At 39.9% G+C, this 25,250-nt stretch overlaps 1 protein-coding gene across 1 annotated transcript in view; it reads left to right on the top strand.

The window, feature by feature from the left end:
- Window positions 1-24,571, top strand: part of LOC137769165 (opioid growth factor receptor-like protein 1) — a 49,562-nt gene extending 24,991 nt beyond the window's left edge. Inside the window, exons 4-9 of the mRNA XM_068550859.1 lie at window positions 15,267-15,353; window positions 15,506-15,587; window positions 18,503-18,581; window positions 18,671-18,737; window positions 18,842-18,987; window positions 23,536-24,571. Of these exons, the coding sequence (XP_068406960.1) occupies window positions 15,267-15,353; window positions 15,506-15,587; window positions 18,503-18,581; window positions 18,671-18,737; window positions 18,842-18,987; window positions 23,536-24,202 (1,128 nt within the window). The 3' untranslated portion in view covers window positions 24,203-24,571. The remainder of the gene's footprint in view (window positions 1-15,266; window positions 15,354-15,505; window positions 15,588-18,502; window positions 18,582-18,670; window positions 18,738-18,841; window positions 18,988-23,535) is intronic.
- Window positions 24,572-25,250: the final 679 nt, after the last annotated feature.

Here is a 25,250-nt window from a genome sequence, read left to right as displayed (position 1 = left end):
TGCTTGTCACTGGAGAAGGGACACCGTGTACACTGTAACAAGAGGAAAGAAGAAGAAAAGGGTGCAGGTATCTTTTGCAGTTTCAGCAGTGAGAGGATGGGATCTGATGGGGTGCTCTCTCTCTCTCTCTCTCTCACACACACACACACACACACACACACACGCTCCCTGCATTTAAAAAAAAAATCAGAAAGGGCTTATCAGACTCTACTAATTTCAAGTAAAATCCTGGTCTTTGTCAGTTTCTTTGGGCTGTAATATGAGAATATATTGCAATATTGCATGTGCTGTGCTTCAGGAGACTTGGGTAATTTGTAAATGCATGGGTAAAGAAGAAAACTATATTGAATGTATTGTGAAAGATAAGAATCTTTTCATTGTCTATATTACTGAACGATTCATCTTTTTTTATGTTGGCAATTATGATCTTAGATACATAGTTTATCGTCCCCCCTAATTCCAATACCTTTGTAAATTTCTGCACAGAAAAATTTCCAAGAGGAGGGGAAAATTGTTCCCCACTTGTATTTTTGTCAGTTGATTAATTTTTTCAGGTTGCATCCAAATGATTCTACTTGTTTTTCACACTCCAACGGACAACCACCTGCCACCTCCTTCATACAGAAAATATCCCATCAGATTTTTGACTCTGCATAAATTACTTCTGTCCTAGGAGGAGGGGAAATGCACAGAGTGTTATTTACCCTTATTTTTTTACAAATATTTCTCTTGGACTTTGTAGTGTTGTGCTAACATAGTTCTGCCTTTGTCATCATATTTAATCTCTCCCATTTTTCTTTGAGATCATAATGAATCCCTTCTACTTAATTTTATGTTGGCTAGTAAATTTTATTATTTTTGAAAATGTTCTTTGAAATGTTTTTCTGTACAAGTATAAAGCACCCAAGTGATTCTGTAATTAAAATTTTCTGAACAATGTTCTGTTAGTCCCTATAACCACTATGTACCCCCCCAAAGCTTGCTCATCTCACTCATCCCTGCCTCTGCAAGTGGGCCGACTTAAGGAAAGATACAGTAACAGAATAGCAAAAGTATCTTTTCCTCTTACTCTTACGGAACTGTGCATGGCGTGGGGTGGCTAGAGAGGGCCACAAAGCATGGTTCCTGTATCCCTGGCTGCTCAGCAGATCTTACTGAAGACTTGGGAAAGGACCATTTTGTATTGCAATGACAGCCAGAGATGGGTTTACCATGAAAATAATGAAGGCTAACCCCTAGTAATGTGTTCACGTGGTGATATGATTTAGAAAAATTTGCAAATGTAAGCTATTTGTGTTATAATCAGTTAAGACTATTGTCATGTTCTACCTCAGTGTCCCCTGCATCATACACTCCCTCCTGGCAGGAGGTCCTAGAGCCGCTGTGGAAAGTGTCCTGTTCAGGGGATAGACTTCCGTGGCTCACGACCAACTCCATGCCCAGTCACCACCAGCTACCCTGCCGAGGACTTGCTTCCAGAAAAGCTCCTACCACTTCCTGTAACAATTCACAAAGGTGCCCACAACTCCTAGTCCAGAACTGGGTGGGTAGTGAAGGAGAAATGAGGTTTGAGACATCTGGAAACACAAATTAGTCTGAGGCAGATTCTTCCAATAATAAGATGCAATAAAACTATGAGTGAGGGGTTGGCTTTTATTAACACTCAGTCAAAACACAAGTTCTGTCCTATCCAAAGTGTACTCAATAATGACCTAATATCTTACAAGTCATACATAAGAGAAACTTGGTAGAGATGTTTCCAAGCTTGACAGCAATCTTAAAACTTAAGGACATTACCAATAACAAGTTGTGGAAGCAGAACTTTTTTGAGAAATTGAATTATATGAATTTAGATCAGCAGTGCTTAAGGAAAGACTGAATTCAACTTTCTATTGTCTTTGTAGAAAATATTCCAAAATTGATGTTCCATGAAAAGATGATTAAAAGATTACAGCCAAAGAATAAAAATATGCATTATGCAGTTGACTAATAAAAATATTATTTTCAGGGTTTTTCATATTGTTGGTACTAGTTAGCGCTTTATTTTTTAATTTTCCATTTCTTTTTTTATATAAATTTATTTATTTATTTATTTATTTATTTATTTATTTATTTATTTATTTATTTATTTATTTATTTTTGGCTGTGTTGGGTCTTTGTTGCTGTGCCCGGGCTTTCTCTAGTTGCGGCAAGAGGGAGCTACTCTTTGTTGCAGTGCGCGGGCTTCTCATTGCGGTGGCTTCTCTTGTTGCAGAGCATGGGCTCTAGGCGCGGGCTTCAGTAGTTGTGGCTCGCGGGCTCTAGAGCGCAGGCTCAGTAGTCGTGGAGCACAGGGTTAGTTGCTCCGCGGCATGTGGGATCTTCCTGGACCAGGACTTGAACCCGTGTCCCCTTACTAGTTAGCTCTTAAAAGTTATACTTAGATGTGACTTCTTTCCCATCCTAAATAAACATGCATATTTGTACCTAATTTTCTATTCATAATTTTTTATTACTTTTCTGAAAATGAATCATAAAACAAAAATTGTATAAACTTCAGGCTCCAGAAAACGTTGATCCTGTTGGTGACAACACAACTCCACTAGCCCAGATGGACATTCTACTTTGAGTTAGGCACAGTCCTGGACAAAAAGACAAAAATTAAAAGAGAGACTAGAAGAGACTTCCTCCCCACCGCTCACCATGCTTTGGGACTGTATGTTACAGTAAGTCCCCTACATACGAACCTTCATGTTGCGAACTTTCAAAGATGCGAACGTGCCCCTGTATGCTAGCTGATTTACTATACTCCTGCACTTTTCAAGGTACTGTACTGTAAGATTAAATAGGCTTTATTTTTTGTGCTTGTTTTTTATGTAGTATTTGTGTGAAAAGTATTATAAACCTATTATAGTACAGTACTATACAGCCGACTGTGTTAGTTGGGTACCTAGACTAACTTTGTTGGACTTACGAAAGCGCTCTCGGAACGGAACTTGTTCGTGTGTAGAGAACTTACTATATTTACAAAAAGGGAAACTCTGAGATTCAGTAGAATAAAAACATTGTCTCAAAGTTTTTAACGATGTTTTGCATTTTAACAATGTTTTGCATTTTATCTGATTTCTCACAAGGAAGATGATCAGAATTGATTCTCAGAAGATTGGTAAAGGGAAAACAATTGAAGGGTAGTCTACTTGCTGGTTCATCTCACTGGCGAGGCTAGTGGTCACTAGTTACAAAAGGACAGCTCACTTCTCCCACACACATGAATTTGGCCCTGGTCATGAGTTACATGGGCTTCATATCATACACTTTGCCATTTGGAGAAGTGATGAGTAACTTTAAGGAAAAACCCTAAAGAAATAAGGTTAGGGAAACCAGCCATCCAGAGACCATATATTGTCATGGAATAGCTCATGATTTTCTAAAGTGCAAACTACTAATCTAGTCAACTTTAACTGCCCCTAGGGGGTAAGAAATATGAGTCAAAGAGACAAGGATACTTAAATCAATGTAAAAGTCTTCCAATAGGGGTGTTTTGTTTAAAGGCACAGTGAGAAGAGCTGGACCCGCTCAAAAATGTGTTCCCAATCTAAGAGTCATTTGTTATCTTTTCCACAGTCTCCTTGAAGATGTAAAACCTTTTCAGAGGCATGACAAGAAATGAAGGTTCTTCATTTTAGGGAAATTCTATCACATAGCTTCCCTCCTTAACTAGAACTGGGCATTAGGGATTGAAGAGGGCCTTGCTGTCTATGAAGGCAGAGGTGAGGGACTGAGGAAAGGAAGCAGAAACACGAGAATATAAATTTCCACTCTTGTAGTTTGGGATGGGGCCAATCTGAACGCAGTCTCTAAGGAAAAGTTGCTACATACTCCTTGAATGTAGATGATGTGAAATTGTCTTGGGATGTTCAACAGAATAGAAACATGCTCAGAAAAAATATTATTTTTTCAGTGTGATTTGTTTTTCCTCGATTTTTTATTTTAAAAAAGTCACACCAAGAAAAAAATGTTAAAAGCAGAGAACAATGAATACCCATATACCCTTCACTTAGATTCACCAACTTTTAACATGTTGCCAAGTTCGCTGTTTCATTTTTTCTTCCTATGTATTTCTTCCCCCTGCCCCCCTCCACCTCAGCCTCCTGGAAACATTTGAGAATAAGTTGCAGTTCTCCACTTGTATTAGTACTTCAGCACTGAGTACTTGCCATGCGTCACCTAAAAACAGGCATTTTACTTCATAAGCACAATATCTTCCCAACAACAATACTGATACCGACCAGGGTTCTCAGCCTTCAGCAATCAATAGAAATTGACTAGAGGCCAGACAAGAAATTCAGGCAAGGCTTTACTGGGGCCCCGGCTGCAGCAGGGGGGAGCGAGAACAAACAACAGTTTCCCTTGCTTGCTCGCTCCCTGAGGGGGGGCGAGCTTGTTCCTTTTATGGGGTGAGGGTAGGAGTGTGTCCAGGGGTCGGGCCAGAGGGGTGGCTTAGGTGGTGTGCCCACTGCTTTGGTGGTGTTGTGGGCAGGGGGCATGCGCAGTACCCCGCTTTTGCTCCAGGCTCTTCAAAAGCGGCAGTTGGGTTTTTTGGTATCTTTGTATCTTTTGTCCAGGATTTGTCCTAACTGTGCATGCACACCATTGTCTTTAGTCCCATATAGTTTCTGTGTATTTTGTTGCCTGAGGAGAGGTGTGTCCAGGTGCAAGCACTGCAGCAAAGGGTCCCAGGTCCCAGCCTGTGTCAATACCATGAGGCTGTCACTCACAAGGAAATTCACAGTGATACAGTAACACCATCAAATTTGAAATCTATATTCAAATGTCCTCAATTATTCTAAAATGTCTCCTATATCCGTTTAATTTTCCAAGATCTAATCAAGGACCACTCATTGCAGTAGTGTTCCTTTCTCCTTAGCCTCCTTCAGTACAGGAAATTCCTCCTCGCCATTCATTCATTTATTCATTCATTCGTCTTTCATGACATTTGTTTCTTCAACATTTCAGGCCAATTGTCTTATACAGTGTCCCAAATTTCAGTTTGATTGTTTCTTTATGATTTAATTCATGTTAAACTTTTTTGGCAAGGATACTTCTCACTGCTTCACGTCAGGAAGTATAGAATGTCGATTTGTCCCATTATTGGAAATACTAACATTAATTACTTAGTTATGGTGGTGTTCCTCAGATCTCCACATTGTAAAAGAATCTTTTACACTTTGAAATTAATATATAATCTGTGGGATAATGTGTTGGGGAGTCCCTGTAAGTATTCTATGCCCAAGAATGTTCACTCAATTTTTTTTACCATTCATTCATGATTTTTGCCTGAGTAAATGATTATACTGGTGTTTGAAAAATGAAAAATATCTAATTCTTTCATTATTTCAACATTAATTAGTTGGCATTCTTTTGTAAAGAAGTACTTTTCATACACTTCTGCCTTATTATCAGTATTGCAATGGATTCATGGCTTCTTCTTTTGTTCACTACATTGTAATCCATTACCTACATTATTCTTTTTGATGCTCTGATTGTCCAAAATGTGGCAAGTAGAATTCTATTAAAACATCTCTTGAGTCCTTCTGACATGTCCTCATACTTCTGGCAAAAGATGTCCCAGACTCACCTTGAACCTTCCTGATCCTTCTCTGAACCAGGCATTTCTGCAAGGAGCAGACCTGATTCCTTTTAGTGGGGAATGTACTTAGAAATTGAGATTAGGATGCTGGGTGTGTGGATGGCTAGTGAATGTCCTTCTTCTAAACCAATTCAGTGGACAGAGCTAAAATATGAATATATATATTGCTATATATATATCATATATATGATATATATGTATATCAGGAGTTCACACTGATAGCTATAATCCCATCCCAACACCTGCACTCATTCCAAACTAGTACTTCCTCTCTTAAGGAAAACATGGGTCCCCAAAAAACATTGTTAGCAAATATTTTCTCCCTTTCTGCAGGTTGTTTTTTTTGTTTTGTTTATGGTTTTCTTTGCTGTGCAGTAACTTTTAAATTTAATTAGGTTCCATTTGTTTACTTTTGTTTCCATTTTCATTGCTCTAGGAGGTGGATCACAAAAGCTATTGCTGAGCTCAAGAGTAGAAGGACATGGGCTCACACCTTCTTACGGAAACACCAATATCACAACTAACTGCTGAACAACCATCAACAGAAAAGTGCTGGAACCTACAGAAAAAGATACCTTACAGCCAAAGACAAAGAATAAGCCACAACGAGACAGTAGGAGGGGCTCAAAAGCAATAGGACCAAATCCCATACCCACTGGATGGACAACCCATGGACTGGAGAGCAATTATACCATGGAGGCCCTCCCACAGGAGTGAAAGTCCTCAGCCCCATGTCAGGCTTCCCAGCCTGGAGGAAAGGCAATGGGAGGAGGAGCCCCCAGAGAATCTGGCTTTGAAGGCCAGCTGGGTTTGATCGCAGGAATTCCACAGGACTGGGGGAAACAGAAACTCCACTCTTAGAGGGCACACACAAGGTCCTGTGCACACCAGGACCCAGAGAAAACAGCAGTGACCTCGTAAGAGAATGGACCAGACTTTCCTGCTAGTATTAGAGGGTCTCCTGCAGAGGTGGTAGGCAGCTGTGGCTCACCGTGGGGACAAAGACACTGGCAGCAGCAGTTCTGGGAAGTACTCACTGGCGTGAGCCCTCCTGGAGGTCACCATTTTCTCCCCAAGACCTGGCCCCACCCAACAGCCTGTAGGGTCCAGTGCTGGGTCACCTCAGGCCAAACAACCAACAGGACAGGAACACAGCCCCACCCATCAGGAAACCTGCACAAGCCTCTTAGATAGCCTCATCCACCAGAGGGCAGACAGCAGAAGCAAGAAGAACTGCAATCCTACAGCCTGTGGAATGGAAACCACAGTCACAGGAAGTTAGACAAAATGAAACAGCAGAGGAATATGTCCCAAAAGTAGGTACAAGATAAAACCCCAGAAAAACAACTACGTGAAATGGAGATAGGCGACCAGCCATAAAAAGAATTCAGAATAATGACCTATGATCAGTTAATCTGTGACAAAGGAGGCAAGACTACACAATGGAAAAAAAGACAACCTCTTCAATAAGTTGTGCTGGGAAAACTGTACAGCTATGTGTAAAAGAATGAAATTAGAACACTTTCTAACACCATGTACAAAAATAAACTCAAAATGGATTAAAGACCTAAATGTAAGACCAGATACTATAAAACTCTTAAAGGAAAACATAGGCAGAACACTCTATGACATAAATCACAGCAAGATCCTTTTTGACCCACCTCCTAGAGAAATGGAAATAAAAACAAAAATAAACAAATGGGACCTAATGAAACTCAAAAGCTTTTGCACAGCAAAGGAAATCACAAGCAAAACAAAAAGACAACCCACAGAATGGGGAAAATATTCTCAAACAATGTGACCAACAAGGGATTAGTCTCCAAAATTTACAGACATTTCATGGAGCTCAATATCAAAAAAAACACAACCCAATCGAAAAATGCGCAGAAAACCCAAATAGACATTTCTCCAAAGAAGACATACAGATGGCCAAGAGGCACATGAAAAGATGCTCCACATCTCTAATTATCAGAGAAATGCAAATCAACACTACAATGAGGTATCACCTCACACCAGTCAGAATGGGCATCATCAGAAAATCTACAAACAACAAATGCTGGAGAGGGTGTGGAGAAAAGGGAACCCTCTTGCACTGTTGGTGGGAATGTAAATTGGTACAGCCACTGTGGAGAACAGTATGGAGGTTCCTTAGAAAACTAAAAATAGAGCTACCATATGATCCAACAATCCCACTCCTGGGCATGTATCCAGAGAAGAACATGGTTCGAAAGGATACATGCACCCCAATGTTCATTGCAGCACTGTTTACAATAGCCAAGACATGGAAGCATCCTAAATGTCCATCAACAGAGGAATGGATAAAGAAGAGGTGGTACATATATACAATGGAATATTACTCAGCCATAAAAAAGAATGAAATAATGCCATTTACAGCAACATGGATGGACCTAGAGATGATCATACTAAGTGAAGTAAGTCAGACAGAGAAAGACAAATATCATATGATATCACTCATATGTGGAATCTAATTTTTAAAAAATGATACAAATGAACTTATTTACAAAACAGAAACAGACTTACAGATATTGAAAACAAAGGGGAAATGTAGGGGGAGGGATAAATCAGGAACTTGGAATTAACATATACACACTACTATATATAAGATGGATAACAAACAGGGACCTACTGTATAGCACAGGGACCTCTACTCAGTATTCTGTGATAACCTATGTGAGAAAAGAATCTGAAAAAGAACGGATATATGTATACGTATAACTGAATCACTTTGCTGTACACTTGAAACTAACACAACATTGTAAATCGACTATAATCCAATAAAATTTTTTTAATTCAGCATTTTCTCAAATGTCTTACTCTTACAGTAATTACATTAATGATGTAATTTACAGTAACAGTGAAAATGTAAAGAGGAGTGATCCAGACTCTTTCAATGTATATAGAAGTCAGTGAAATAGTTGCATTGTTTTAAAAAATGCACATAAGAGGAAAAAAAAATAGCTCCTTTTTCTGATTAACCTTAAGGCTTTGGAACAAGAGCCCCTTTCTGATTGGTTATATAGCAAGATATATGTATATGTGTATGTCTGTGTGTGTGTAGAATGTACATATGATTTTCAACTTCAGATAAAACTTTAAATAAAACAAATTCTCACTTGGGAAATAAATAAAGTAAAATGTACTTTTGTGCTTTTCAAGTATATTTTAAAGCTTTTCTTGTATAGATTTTGCGCATTTCTTTTTAAGTTTATACCTAAGTATTTTCTATTTTTCATTGTTGCAAATGGAATTTTTCATCTATTATGTCTTTTAGCTGGTTATTGTTTATTTATATGAGGTTATTGTTTTTGTAGGTTAGAATTGTGTTCTGTTATGTCACAGAACTTATGTTGTGTTAACTTATTGGTCTCTCGGGTTTTCCAAGAATATCATCGATTGCAAATGAGGCTAGTTTTACTTCTTTATTCTTCCTAATTCTCATACCTCTTCTCCTTTCGTCACATCTGAATGCAATGTTTAACACTCCCAATTTGACATGAAATAATAGTGGAGATGGGGGCATCCTTCTTGGGGCAGTTTTTGAGGCAGATAAATGTAGCGATGCTCTATTCCCCATAGTATAGTGAGTGAAATCTGCTAGAGCAATAAGCAGGTGTCCCCAGGCAGGAAACCTGCTTTATTTGTGACACTACAGAAGATGTGTTTCTGTGGAGTTAAATTTAAGATCCAATTTTCTTTCGAGATGGAAATAAAGGGAACTTTCTGATACTACCTCAAAGAAGTCTTGGAGAAATCCTTTTGAATTACATGCACCAAATTGCTGTCTTCTCTCTGTGTTGATGAGGTGGTCAAGTCAAAGCCTTAGAGGTCTTGGCAATAGGAATAGGATATGCCTCTGTGAGAGCAAGTCTCAGGACTAGAGGCAGATTCCCATTACAGTAGGATAATAGAAAACTAAATTCATCTGGGCTTTTATGATTTTAAGGTATTTGATCCACGCTCTTCTTAAATGTGTATGTGAATGGAGATTATTTGGTGTCGGCAACACTGAAAAAAATTTTTTAGTCACAGGGCAGCAGAGAGTGTACCTTTTATAATATGTTCCGGCCAAACTCATGTAATACCATGGCTGTCACCTCAATTTCAAGTCGCTATTGCAAACAAGTGAACATAAATAAGAACATATTGGTATCTTTTTAATCACAGGGACTCCAGTATAAGTATTGTACTTAATAGATTTTCTGAAAATTTTATTTAGTAAGGTTTAATCCTTGGGAGTAGTTTGAAAAAAGTTATGTCACACCAAGGTAGCACATTATGCAAAGTAATAATCAAATTCATAGTAAAAAATATATGCTATAATGAGATATCAATACTAATACATATAAAGTAACTCGGAGAAGTTCTTATGGTGTATCAGCTCAAGGAAAACACTGGTTTAAAAATACTAGTGTTTTTCTTACTGCTATACTTATAAAGAAAAAGTATTTTTCCAGGCAATTGGTTAATAATGAAAAAAATTCTGTATGAATGAAATATAGAAAAAAAAGTCCTTGAATGAAAACATTTTTATCAAAACTTTCTTGAAGTCTCTGTTAAATTTACATACTTATTTTGATGGCATATAAAAGAAGTTCCATGCACAGGGGAAAGTCCATACTTTAACAAAGAAAACTCCAAAAAAAGAATAGGATAAAATAAGACAGTTTTCTTATTTTTGTTACAAATTTAAAACTTTTAGTGTTTTAGTGGTATCATTGGGTTTATATTTGTTATGTTAAAATAAAATTCTGCCCAATAATATTCTAATTTTTGAGGCAAATGACTTTGTATCTTGCTTCCACTTTAACCTTGTGGTATCTACATAGCTGCCTCAGTATTTCTCTTTTCAAGTGTCAACACAGCTTTCCAACATTTATCATGTACCATGATGCTGGATAGATACAAAGTGGTCCTTCTTTTTAAGGAGCTCACACACTACGGGCAGGGACAGAAAAGTAAGCTAATAACTGCAATTCGGAGGCTAAAAAGGAAAGCCTGGTGACCTGAGAGGCAGGATCAACACTGAGGGGGAACATCAGGGAAAACTCTGTAGTCATGGAGACGTGCATGGTAGAAGATGGATCACAGGAGAGCAGGCAAGGCCAAGAGAAAGCAGGAATCCACTAAAAACCATGTGTTTGAGAATGGCAAGTCATCCAGAGTGGTGGTAACTAGTTGTTCAATGTCCATCCTTCCAGATAGGTTTCAAGATCTGTAAGGCCGAGAACAATGTCTTTCTTGTTCAGCATGATGTTCCTTTCCAGTGTCTAGCAATGCCTGGCATTTTAAGAAACTCAATGAAAATCTCTATTTTTCTAAATGTTTTTATTAATATTTTATTATTAGGAAGTTGTTGGTTTTACAACTTTTTAAATTAATTTTTAATACTTAATAAGAGTTATATAAAAATTCTATATGTAATAAATACCCATGCATCCAGCAACCAGATTAAGAAAGAAAATATCACCGATCCATTTATAGCCTGTCCTGAACATGCAACCTTGCCCCTGAACCATAACTACTCATTCTGAATTTTATAGTTAGCATTCTAGGGTGCTTCTTTGTAATTCTACTGTATATATTTACTTTTTAAAAATTTATTTTATTGGGTTATAGTTGATTTACAACATTGTGTTAATTTCTACTGTACAGCAAAGTGATTCAGTTATACATACATATATATTCTTTTTCATATTCTTTTCCATTATAGTTTATCACAGGATATCGAATATATTTCCCTGTGCTATACACTAGGACCTTGTTGTTGATTCATCCTATGTATAATAGTTTGCATCTGCTAACCCCAAACTCCCGTTCTGTTATATATATTTATGGAAGCGTTAAACCTTATATAAATATTATTGTGATGTTTATTTAATCTGTTATTTGTTTTTTTTCACCAACATTATGTTTCTGAGAGTCACCCATGTTGATATTTGTGACTATAGTTAATTAATTTTGATTTCCTGATAGTAGTCTACTGTGCGGTTGTACACAAGCTTTCTTTGTCAGTTTTGCTTATGATGGACATTTGCTTCCAATACTTTGTTCTTATAAATAAAGATGCTATAAACGTTGCTGTGTGTTCTCCTGTGTAATGTGGGGGACTTTCTGTACATAGGCTTACAGCAAGAAATATATGTGCTGGTAAGTGTCACTCAGCCTCCTCACTGATACGCGGGATTGCAGCCCTTTTAAATTTCTGTTGATCCGATATGTGTGAATAGTATCCCATTAAGTTATGTTGAATTCGCTGAATTGTTCTTGAGGTTTTTGTCATTCTTTCTTTCTTTACTGACCATTAAGTTTTGTCTTCTATGAGTTGCTGATTCACCTTGTACTATTTGCACTTATATGTAATTGGTCTTTTTTTAATTGATCGAGTTGTATGTTTTATTGATTCAGTTATCAGTTTTACGTGTTGTAAATATGATCTCTTTTCACTTTGATAAAAGATATAACTGTCAAATACAATCAATCTTTCTCCTTTTTGGTTTGTGCCTTTTAGGTCTTGTGTAAGAAATACTTTCCTACTCAGAATTCATAATTATATATTACCTTATGGTTATGTTATATTTATTCCAAGGTCTTCAGTCCACGTAGAACTTATTCTTTATATGGTATGAAATAGGGATCTGAAATCTGATTTTGTTTCTTTTTTTTTTTTAATAAATTTATTTATTTATTTTTGGTTGTGTTGGGTCTTCGTTTCTGTGCAAGGGCTTTCTCTAGTTGCGGCGAGCGGGGGCCACTCTTCATTGCGCTGCGCGGGCCTCTCACTGTCGCGGCCTCTCTTGTTGCGGAGCACAGGCTCCAGACGCACAGGCTCAGTAACTGTGGCTCCCGGGCCCAGTTGCTCCGCGGCATGTGGGATCTTCCCAGACCAGGGCTCGAACCCGTGTCCCCTGCATTGGCAGGCAGATTCCCAACCACTGCGCCACCAGGGAAGCCCACTTCTACTTTTTAATGCTGCTTTTGACTGTCCACCTCATCTGTTCCCTACTCCCCACAGTCATTTGCAAGAACTACTGGAGCTACCTTTAAAGTCTATCCCAGACTGACTACTTCTTACCAGCTCCATTGCTGTATTCCTAGTCCAAGTGAATAGTTGACAAACGACAGTGCCATTAACTGAGATGGGGAAGTCTAGGGAGAAAGCAGCATCCGAGGTTAAGTCAAGAATGCTCTTGGGTTTAATATCTTATGAGACATCCAAGTGGAGTTGGTGAGTAGTTAATTACGAGTGGAGCCTCAGTCCAGAACTGGAGTCATCAGCATGTAAGAGTGGAGGTATTTAAAGTCCTGGGAAGATAATGGGGTCATCAAGGAGCGTGAGAAATGTGGTCAAGCCCTGGGCACTCCTCCACTGAGAGCACGTGAGGAGGAGGAGCCAAAGATGAGGCTGACCAGGGGCGATCGATGAGATGGGAAGGAAACCAGGGCAGGTGTGGCATGTGACAGTCTTTCAGGAAGGAGAGGGGTCAGCTGACCCCATGCTGCTGGGAGGTTGCCTGAGTTGAGCACCAAGCGGGATGCTCAGTAAGATGGAAGTCTGTTAGGTGACATTCACAAGAGTCGTTTGGATGGAATGCGGAGGATGAAAGCCCGGTTGGGGTGGTAAGTGGGAGAAGAGGAGACAGACAGCGACTCTGGGCAGCTCTCCGGTGAGGCTTTACTGTAAAAGGGAGCAGAGCTGTGGATCTGTCATTGAGATGGGGTTTGGGTCAGTTCCAATTTGCGTATGTTTGTTTTAAGATGAGATACCACAGCATGTTTGCTGAAGGAAATGACCCAGAAGACAGGGACATTTTGGTGACACAGGAACTAGGAATAATATGTTAAGGAACAAAATCAGTGACTGAGCAGGTGAAAGTGGGTGGGATAGAGAGACCAGAGGAGCGGGAAGTGGGGGGGAGCAGGGACACTGCCGGCAGGCTGGCACATTTAGAGGATGGAGGAAGTGGGCGTTCCCGTGATAATCCTGGGAAATAGGTAGGGTGTGAGTCATTCTCATTTCAAAGAGGATCCAACTAGGATTCAGTTAAAAGCCTCACAAAGCAGCAGCAGAGGGAAGACTCAGCCCAAGTATCCTGACTCCCAGTTTTGGGCCGTTGACATTACACCACGGTCTCTATAATGACCCATCGCACTTGGTGGAGCTGAAACTGATTCAGACCTAATTAGTTAGACTTGGAGCCCAGAGCCTGCGGTTCTCATTCTCCCGCTGTCGCTGGGCTCTGGGTGTCGGTGAAATTCTCCGAGCCAGGGTTACCTTGTTTCTAAGATGGAAGCACTCCTAACTGCCTGCCAGGTGTGTTATAAGAATCAAAGGAAATAATATATGTGCTTTGTACATGGAAAAGTGCTTTCTATACACACATGTAGGATGATGAGTCATGGGGTTGTAGCTTAGGCTAAATAGATTCAGAAACCTGCTAGGCAGAGCTATTTTGACACGTGTGGTAAGGACCAGAACGTAAGCTTTGCCTTGCTTACGTAAAGTGACAGAGTAGCCCGTGTTAAAACACCAGCGAGTCTGGTAAGTATCTCTGTACTTGTAGCAATAGTGAGAATCACGCCACTTCAGAAACGTGTGAGTACTGCTTAGAGGATGCCAGTCTGTCAGCACAGATGGGGGCGGGGGCTGAGGAGAAAAGGGTAGGGGCAGAGCTCTTAATGAATATTCAGACCTAAATTTTGTCATCTGTTTCATCATTGTCACCAGTCTTGTTGCCCTTCTGCGTGACACTGGACCCAAAGCACGTTCCTGTACATTATAATAGTATTGATACATGGAGTTAGGGAAGGCGAACTGATTATATTGACCTGTATCTTATATTTTCAAAATTATGTCATGGGGCTGGGAGTTTTGTTTAGAATTTATATAGTGTGAGTAAACTACCACATGTAAGTTACTACAATGTAATGTGAAGTTCATTCCAATTGAGAGCTTTTATTGCTTTGTGTGTATATATTTGAAATTTGCTAGCTTTTATCACATTGTATTATCACTGAATTAATGGAAGGTTAGTCATACCTTTGTGTACTTGTTATGGTGCTGTAAAGGGTGGAATTTAGAAAGCTATTTAGTTTGTGTTAAAAGCCCCCTTTCCTTGCATTAATATTACTTGACTTCCAAGTACAGCTAAACATTGCAAAACTAGTGACAATTTTCTTTGAGGAATTGATTTATTATCTTAACACTTTTTTTAGTGTTATGTAAAGTATTCTAAAATAAGTTTGGTCAAAGAATCACTTGTGTAACCTCTGGTAAAATATAGGTCTTGAATTCATTTTAAGAATTCTGAGGTTTTAAGATTGCTAATGGATACTGATCCATAACATTTGGCCTCTATAGGCTTTTGGTGAAGAATAAAGTTTTTTATTTAGTGAAACACCTTCGGAAACGCCTTTTCAACTCAGGAAACGAGAATGCCAACAAGTGTTGCTAGTAAGCATTATTAATAGGACATTTATAATATCTTCATTTATCTGGACATCTTGACGCTTCTCAGGCTTTCGTTATGGATGGTCATTATTTTAAGTTTGTTCTGGAAACTTCTTGGTGAAATTATCTTGCTTCAACATGTAAATGGAATTTCATTTTTTATTTTAGGGGGCTGATTCCACTGAAGTATCTGCCAAACCAAAGAGAAGTTTTTATGCTGCGAGGGATTTGTACAAATACCGACACCAGTACCCAGTAAGACTATAGAATTTTTTTTTTCTAAAATGTAAAATATTTCCCTTCTGTTTTTGTTACGTTTTGGTGCCAGTGAGCAAATGTGCAAGGAAGGTCCTTGTGCCTTTTTTTATATGTCCATATGCTGGAGATTGATTTATTTTTTCCTTTAGCAGAACTTCAAAGATATCCGATATCAAAATGACTTGAGCAATCTTCGTTTTTATAAGAATAAAATTCCATTTAAGCCTGATGGTGAGTAATCCGCTACCTTGGTAAAAAGCAAACTTTAAATAGTAGTACCGCTTGTCATTCTTTGTTCATTCCATGGTCAGTGCATTCATTGTTCATTGACTGGCTTGACTCTGCCCTGCCGTCCACTGTGTCCCCAGAGTCCTAGACCCTTGAGCTGTAAGCATCTGCTCAGCAGATTCTGGGGGAGTAACTTGAGGATTAGCAATCCTTCCCACCACCTGTTTACAGTGGCAACTACTATCTGAAAGGTAGTGGGGGCCATTTTTGTGAGAGGAAAAGAGGAGATTTTGAGAACCATAGAATATTAGTTTATTAAGGAACCATAGGGGAGATCAAATTCAGTTTCCTCATTTTAAAGATGAAGTTGCTGGGTCTTGATGACCGACTTGATCATAGACTTGATCATAGACTTGGATCTGGGCTCCAGAGTTCGGTGTCCTTTTCACTGTGCCAAACCTGGAAAATCTTTGGAACATAATTGAAAGGTGGTTTTTCTATTAGAATAATCTTTCCTGTCGATTTTCAGATTCAAGGTCAGGGAACTAGGGCAGCCCCAGTTCAGCACTCCAACATCCCAGGGAGGGAACTGTAGACACGGTAGATCTCCACGCAACTCTGTCAGATATACTGGCCCTCCTCCACACACTACAGTTGCCCTCCCAGGGTCTTTCCTAAACCTTTAGTGAGAGGGTGCAGTCTCCGTGGTGATATGCACGATTCACCCAGGCACCAGGCCGTGGTTCGTGGTGGGCGTCCTCATTTTATCCAGGTCAAACCAGAAAGCTGGCTGCTCCCCAACCGTAGAGCCCTTATCTCTGTGAGGTGACCAGATGGCCCTGGCTGCTGCCCTTTACTCTCAGTGGAAACCCAGCCAAATCCACAGCAGTGTGAGTCAGGGAACGAGGGTCATGGATTGCAAAGCTCTCCGAGTGGCAGGACCTTGCATTCTTTGATGGACTGACTGGCTGAAGAATATCTAAGGAATTCCCTATATTTGTGCAGTGGCAGACGCGCCAGTTGGAAATTAGGATGTAAGAACATTGCTGCAATGGCCAGATCCCCTTATCTTTAGTTGATGTCTGGTGTCCCAGAAGTCTGCCCTGTTTTGGAAGGAGCCCTCTAGATAAAAATGCCCTGTTGAAAAAAAAAAAAAAAAATGCCCTGTTGTATTGACTAACGGTAGAAAGGTACTGCTTTATTTACTAACTGAAATAGTATTAATTAAATTAGTTAGCTTTTTAGGACCTGGAGTAAGAAAACCTTTTGAAGAAATGCAATGATAGATAGCTAATTTGACTCTGATGTGAATTTAAAAAAATTTTCCCAAAGGAATGCTTTCAAAGTATTAAAAACATTGAACGTAGAGATAATGACAGTATTTAACTCACTTATTTTTATGTTTCTAACAGTGAATTTATTTTTGAGGTGGTAATTTAGAGCAATAACTTAAAGCAATGCATTAATTTTTTGTAATCTTTATCACCAGAGTTATTTGGAAATCTTATAAGACTGGTGGAGGTCAGAAGTTTTAGCTAAGGTCACATAAAATGTTATTCTAGTTTATTATATAAATTACATCAACTCTCACTTTCCTTCCCAGTATGTGTGAACACACACACACACACACACACACACCCCACGCTTGCCAGTAAGCACAAGCCTGCAACGATGTATGTTACTTATTAAGTAGGAGGAGGGGTAGATAGAAGGGGAAACAAATGGGAAATTATGGAGGTAAATGGCTTCAACATGCTGATGATTAAAAAACAGGCTTTTAGCCCTGGCACAGAAACGAAGATCCAACACAGCAAAAATAAATAAATAAATAAATAAATAAATAAATAAATAAATAAATAAATAAATAAATAAAAAGCCCCCCCCCAAAAAAAATTAAAAAACAACAACAAAAAAAATAACAGGCTTTTACCAAAAACCCTGAGTGTGGACCTCTAGTACAAACTGGTGATCTCTGGAGGAAACGAGAACGAGATGAGTTATGTTTAGAAAGATATTAGGTTGTTGTGTCTTTTCCTATAAAATTGACTAAATGGCCGCACAGTCAGTTGTGACTAGGCAGATTTGGGAAGCAGAGGATTTTGCCGTGATAAGTTCTTATAGGAGAAGAACTGGATGTGGTGAAGAAGAGGGCTTACGTTTCAGATCCAGAAAGACCTGTGTTCTACTCCTGGTTTTGTTAGTGTGTGACTGAGCAAATCACACCACGTCCTCAGGAGTAAAGCGGGGCTATTGAGGCTGGTTTGAGACAGTGCTGGGGGCATTCAGCGGGCTGGCTATACCCTGTGTAATCCCGGCCCCCGCCACTAGGAGGCGCTCACCACCATTTCCTTTCCCTTTTCTCTCCTCCCTTTCCTTCTTTTCCCTGCTTCTCTTCTTTCTCTTCTTCCCATCTTTGTCTCCTTCCTTTCTTTTTGCCTGGCATACATTTCATTTTTATTTGATCTAGTATTTCGAGAACTCTAGGGCCCTCCAGGGCAGGGGTTGGCCAACTTTCTCTGTACAGAGCCAGAGAGTAAATATCCTCAGCTTTGTGGGCCACGCAATCTCTGTTGCAACTACTCAACTCCCCTGTTATGATAGAAAATACGTGAATGGATGTGCCTGGCTGTGTTCCAATAAAGCTTTATTTATAAAACAGATGGCAGGCCATAGGTTGCCAGCCTCTGCTTTAGAGTAACTGTCCGATAGCGCTTTCTCCGATCTGAGGTGCCATAAATTTTTTTTAGAATTAGGCTTATTACGTAACAGAGTATATGGCATAGGGTACTCATCTTACAAAAGCATTGTTGTCGTGTGCTGTTGTTAAGTTTTAACATAAGGCTTAAGCGATTCAGTCTTAAAATGCCTCCAACAATGTTTTACACGTCTGGTTCGTGTTCTAAATCTTTACTCTTTAGGTGTTTACATTGAAGAAGTCCTCAGTAAGTGGAAAGGAGATTACGAGAAGCTGGAATACAGCCACACCTACATCCAATGGTCAGTCGTGTGCTCTCTCTCGCACCTGTTTCATCATGTGTGTCTCCCAGGCAACATTAATATAAAAATATTATTTTTCTAAAACGTAGGCTTTTCCCCCTGAGAGAACAAGGCTTGAACTTTTATGCTAAAGAACTAACTACGTATGAAATTGAGGTAAGGCAAGCTCATTTCATTTGGTGTGAATTAGCCAAATAATATTGCCATTTGATGGCCCTGGTAAGTCCGAGTCACCCAGCTGACTTTTCTTTTTTCATTAGGAATTCAAGAAAACAAAAGAAGCAATTAGAAGATTCCTCTTGGCTTATAAAATGATGTTGGAATTTTTTGGAATAAAACTGATAGATAAAACTGGAAATGTTGCTCGGGCTGTTAACTGGCAGGAAAGGTTTCAGCACCTGAACGAGTAAGTAAAGCCCCGCAGAGCGACCCGGGCTGGCGTGGTGTTTTCCCCAGGTTGGAATTCTCTCTGTGGCTCATAGAACTGAGCAACAGATGGACTCGGGAATTTGAATTCAAAAGCTCGTCTGAAATGCATTTTATTCCTGGTCTATATTCGAAAGCAAAACAAAGCAGCAGCCAAAAAGGAATGACATTCCAGGTAGAAACGCGGCTGCTCGGTTTCAGAGCTGTTTCTTCCTGCAGCATCTGCGCTGCCCCCAGCCAAGTGTGGCCTCGCTCCCTCTTTACACCACGTTTCTTGGCCTTTATGGTTGTTGTTTGTGACACTTTTCCAGACCCCTCCCCGAGGCTGTGAGATTCTGGTAGCTCAGCATGCATCTCAGGCACAGTGCCTGCTTAGATTAAATCCATGAATTAAGCCTATGACATATAAAAATCATTTCATAAGACTGACAGGTACTCGTACATTTTACTAAGAAAGAGGGAAAATTAGAATCTTTGCCATGTAGGTCAAAACCAGAAGCCCAGGGACTTCCCTGGTGGTCCAGTGGCTAAGACTCTGCACTCCCAATTCCGGGGGACTGGGTTCGATCCCTGGTCAGGGAACTAGATCCCACATGCCGCAACTAAGAGTTCGCATGCCGCAACTAAAGATCCCACGTGCCGCAACTAAGACCCGGTGCAGCCAAATAAATAAATAAATATCCAAAAAAAAAAAAAAAAAATCGCAGAAGCCCATTTTTGGTTAATAAAGCCAAACACCTGGAAGAAAGTTTTACCAGTTTATTTGGAATTGATTTGCTATATTCTTTTGCTTGGATATTTATAACTTTCATTAACACTTATGCCCAAAGTTTCTTTTTTTATTATTTTCTTTGCGTGCAAACTGGCTTTTTCTTCTTTTTTTCTTTTTTTATTTATTTTGGCTGAGTTGGGTATTCGTTGCTGCACGCGGGCTTTCTCTAGTTGCGGCGAGCAGGGGCTACTCTTCGTTGCGGTGTGCGGGCTTCTCATTGCGGTGGCTTCTCTTGTTGCGGAGCGGGCTCAGTAGTTGTGGCTCACGGGCTCTAGAGCGCAGGCTCAGGAGCTGTGGCACACGGTGTTAGTTGCTCCGCGTCATGTGGGATCTTCCTGGACCAGGGCTCGAACCTGTGTCTCCTGCATTGGCAGGCGGATTCTTAACCACTGCGCCACCAAGGAAGCCCTTTTTCTTTTTAATTATAGGGTGACTTATGAGCACTGGACTATAAAACCAACTTTAAACATTTTTAGCACATTGTAATTCACTGAACTGGGCAAGTACTAAGAGAAAAACAAAATTAAAACTAACCGAAGAAATTTTTCTTTGCCCCAAACAGAATTTTTTGCATTGATTAACTAAATTTTTTGTGTTTTCCTAGAACTTTTATCTTGCTTGGGTAAAATGAGTATGAGTACAATATTAATGTTTAAGCCTTCCATTTACTTTATTAGTTATAATCAACGCTGTTAAAATGGTATCTTGCACTAAAACACGCAGGATATGGGCATAAAGCTTTATGATCTTGACTCGAAGACCCATTAACTCATAACTCAAGTTCACTTTGATTTCTGTAGAGCACTTATAGCAGAAGTATATACGCCTCTGCCTAAGCAATGCAGGTAGCTATCTCTGGACAGAGTTTCTAAGCACTTATGTGAGACTGTCACAGAAAGCTGTGTGCAAGTAGCCTGTTGACATGAAGGACGGCAGAAGGCAGCCTTTGAAGAGGATCTGGTAGCATCTCATCTTCCGTGTACCCACGACTATTGTTTTAGAGAATCTCCACCTGGTTTTGTTTTGGTTGGAATAGCAATCATACTTAGTAACTGTCTGTTGAATGAATAATGATGAACAAAACAGGTTTGTCTGCCTAAATCCTCCTTGGGGTTTTATTGTCAGATCCTCAAATTAGTAGCTGGAAACCGCCCTTCTGAAGGCTTTCGTTGAATGATCTCCTAGCTTGGGATGGGGAGGGGAACCTGACCCTTACCGCCCCATCCTGCTCCCTTTCTTTCCACCATCATTTTTCCTTTCCGTGGGTATTGCTTACAGCTTTTATTTGTGTTTTAATCTGTATGACATCTTGAGTTTTTCACAGTAAGCAGGGAACTCAATACATTTATAGTAGCCCAGCAGATAAAAAATATTGAATGAAAATCAAGTGAAATAAAGTTTAGTGAACAAGTGACCATGACTAAAAGAGGTAAAACATTTTCAAACATGAGAGTGCAGATATATAGACCAACCACTAAGATGGATTTCCAATTTTATTTGTAATCACCTTGGATTACGGAGCTGTATTTTAGGCCCTGGAATCCCCTCTCACTTTTACTTTCCGTCTCCTGGTTCTTGGCTTTTGTGTGTCCTTTCCTCGCTAACCTACTCTTCCTGACAGCTTCAGCCCTTCTTACTGCCCTTACTGCTGTCTGGAAGCCCAGCTTCTCTCTTTTATCTGCTACGCGACCCCAAAGTCTACTCACAACTCTAGGAGAGTGGGGGGTTTTTTTGTATTTCTTTGTGACATTTATTTCAAATCATACTGAAACACCCGATTTCTTTCTTGTATGATTTTGTTCTATAATCCTGATCTTCATTCTCTTTAACCCAAGTGTTTGTCCTTTTCTACTGTTATGTAAACTTTTTAATTGGAGAACGTGTTGATACAGATAAGTGTGCACAGAAATTTTATCTTGCTCATTCATCCTGGACTGGATATGTGAAATTGGGCTGCTTGCAAATATAGTAAATTTTGTTGTGTCATATAACTCTTCTTTGGGATTTTTAAAGGAAAACATTCTTCCGCTTTTCCATATCTCTCTTTCTCATAGACCTATGAAGCAGATGTTGGGATTTTACCACCAAGTTTTTAGAGTATGCAAACTCTACATTGGATCAGTCTTGCTGATAAAGACATTGTCTTAACTTCACTCAAATTTGTATTGTCTCAAAAGACTGGTACTTCCTAACTATTAACAAATGCAGATTCATAAAACTGAAATGTATCTGTGCTATGTTGTACCCTTTGGCCTTCAAAGAGTTGAATAGTAAGAGAACACTATTTTGGTAAACATCCAGAAGGTTGGAGATAATGAAAACTGCTGGACTTGTCATTTCCAGTGTCTGGTGAGCCCACATCATTAAGGGTTTAGTTTTGTCCAAACTAACTCTCCTTTTAAAATATAAGGTTATGGAACGGCACCCTTCCATCCCTCAAATAATTCAGTATCCTTCTCCATGCTTCCCAAATAAGTTGCTAGTTATTCCTAAGTGAATACCAAGCACTTGTGGAAACCAAGGCAGGGGTATGCGATGCTTGTCTAAAGTTCAGTGTCTGAGGTATAGACAGGTTTGGGGAAGTGAGGAATAAGTGGTGCAATATTGGGTGAGTAACTAACCTGGGCTGTTGATGACACACGTGATTAATACATGGACCTGAAGGTTCCCTTAGGATGCAGCCAGGTATTTGTAATAAAGCAACTCTTGGGCTAAGTGAGGTGGGGGGGACAAGATTATGAATTGTGACAAAATAGGTTTGGAAAGCTTTCATCTGCTAATGGCTTTAGTTTTGGGACAAAAAAAGAAAGATGTTAGTGCAATCTGGGGAAAGAGGAGTCTTTGCAGTCAATGCCATTAGAAGCAAAATTTTAAATTCTGTGATAGGGAAAGAGGAGGCGAGAGAGAGGCCACAGATGGAAGAGAATGAGGTGATTAAGTTGGGATAAGTACACATATGGTAGTCCTTAGTGCCAAATCTGAATAATACCAATACCGATAATTATATTGATGTTAAATAGTATCTGATATTTATTGAGTTCCACATGCTCTGCATATATGTCAGCTAATTCAATGCTTACAAGTGCAGTGAGGTGTGGGCCCTTTCCCCCACGTTACAGATGAGGGTACTTGAGCCTTAGAGGTGCCATGATTTCACATAGCTGTTGATGGCACAGCTAGGGTGTGAATTCAGTTCTGACTCCAAAGCCTACACTCTTTGCTCTGCTAAATAAGTTAGTTTTGCCTCCTTTGTCAGAATTGTTCTAGCAAGGTAGAATGGTTTCTGCTGCTTTCCTTCTGAGTTGGTTGATATGGCGGGTTCTGCTGGCCCTCTGACCCTGTAAGTCGTACATTCGGCTGCTAACCAATGCTCAGCGCTGTTTACCTGTGACAGGTACGATACATTTGTGTAGTAGATAGTCATCCTCAGTGTATTTAACAAACAAACAGCAATTCGACATACGTGGGAATGCATTTAAAATCTAAATGTTTTTCAAGTACGAAGAGCTAAAGGAAAAAGGAGAATTTATTTTATGCGTTGGAGTTTTACATAGATTGGCATTACACTGAGGTACAGGGGTTTCACATCTTCTGTTTTATTCTTCTTAGCGGTGTCTACTACGACTTTTAGCAAAGTCATTACAAGGCATGTTTTCACAGCTTACGCTTCCATCAAAAGTAGTTTCCCAGTGGCTTTTATTCCCCCGTTTTCCGCCACCTAATTTTCCTCCTTCGTTGTATTCAATTGTCTTCCAGGTCTCAGCACAACTATTTAAGGATCACTCGTATTCTGAAAAGCCTCGGCGAGCTTGGATATGAAAGTTTTAAATCTCCTCTTGTAAAATTTATTCTTCATGAGGCTCTTGTGGAAAATACCATCCCCAATATTAAACAGAGCGCACTGGAGTATTTCGTGTACACAATTAGAGACAGAAGGGAAAGGAGAAGACTCCTGCGGTTCGCCCAGAAACATTACACGCCCTCGGAGAATTTTATCTGGGGACCACCCAGGAGGGAACAGCCTGAGGGCAGCAAAGCCCCAAAGACCCCCGCCCCGCCCACCTCGGGGCATCCCAGCCAGATGTCTATGCACAAAAAACCCAAGGACTCCAAAAATCCCTCTGCAGCTGTGTGTGTAAATAGCAAAGCTGCCGAAGACAAAAAAGTGGCACCTAGGGAGCCGGGGGAAGAGACAGACTGGCCCATCTCAGAGGCCGGCAGTGAGGCTGCCAGGCCAGGAGACCCAGAGAGAGAGGGTGATGCCGAAAATTCCAGTCCTCAACCAGAAGAGACAATTGCTCATGCCCTGGAGAAAAAAGAGGGTGCGTCTCCCTCTGAAAAAGATGAAGAGGGGGAAAACCATAACAGAGACTGTGAAAGTCCTGGAGAGACAGGTTCCCACGATGACGCACTATTACAGTGAATTATCAGGAAGCCCACAAACCCGTGAGGCCACGTTTCGGAGGGTAGCCGGCTGTTGGCGATCTCTGTTGTAAGCAGTTAGTTGTCACTTGGGTTTGATTTTGGATGACAATGAATTTAATATTTAACCAGAAGTCTGAAGACAGGACCCAATTAATGAATGTATTCTGTGACACTTTGGGGATGTGAGTTTTCGAACCCTGTACACGACAATTACTTTTAAATTATTTTCAATGTATCTGGAAACAATCATGTAGTCTTCGATATAGCAAATAAATTCTTTGGAGAGACTCCACTCTACATGAAGAAAATAAAGAGGATAGTTTCGTTAGGTTGCCACCCCTTTGCCCGATTTATGGATTCCTTTTTTTTTTAAGCTCTGAGAAAGAATTTGGTCTTCTCAGACGTATTCAGAAGAAATTGGGAGTTTTTTCATTACAGCACCTCAGCATGCTTATTTTTAGTTTCTGGTAAGTGGGATGGATGTTCTTGGGGAGATATACTGGCCCCTCCCCGTTTGTCGGTCCTGCTGTTTTTCCTTTTCCGCTCTCCATTCTCTCCCTCACTGGCCACCTGTGTCGGCTGGCACGTGCATTTCTAGTGCACATTCGGATGATCTACTACAGTGACATTTATGTGGCATAGAGGGGACTGTCGGCTGTATTATTTCAAGAATTTGCGTTGTTTAAAATAATAAAAATGGTTTTCTGTGTTAAGTGCTTAAAAACAAATTCTGATGCAAAAGTCCAAGAAGAGAATTTTGCCTTCTATGGCTGTTCTGTACAAATTTGGTGCTTGTTTCTGAATGCAAATGACTAAAGAATTAAAAAATAAGAAAAGAAATTATTCGTTTTCAAAAGGCATGCATCTGGCACTGGCAACAAGGCAGTGGTCCCTAAAACCATGAATATCTCAGTGTTATGCAGACTATGACATTAATATGGCTTAGTCCACAGTATATCTTTAGAAAAACTACAATCTGCTGCATCTCTAAGTTGTCAAAGCTCGAAATTGAGAACAGACTGGACATCCCATATATTCAGTTTTAG

Source organism: Eschrichtius robustus, chromosome 9 (assembly GCF_028021215.1).
Source record: "Eschrichtius robustus isolate mEscRob2 chromosome 9, mEscRob2.pri, whole genome shotgun sequence".
Lineage (NCBI taxonomy): Eukaryota > Metazoa > Chordata > Mammalia > Artiodactyla > Eschrichtiidae > Eschrichtius > Eschrichtius robustus.
This window is presented reverse-complemented; position numbering and strand designations above follow the sequence as displayed.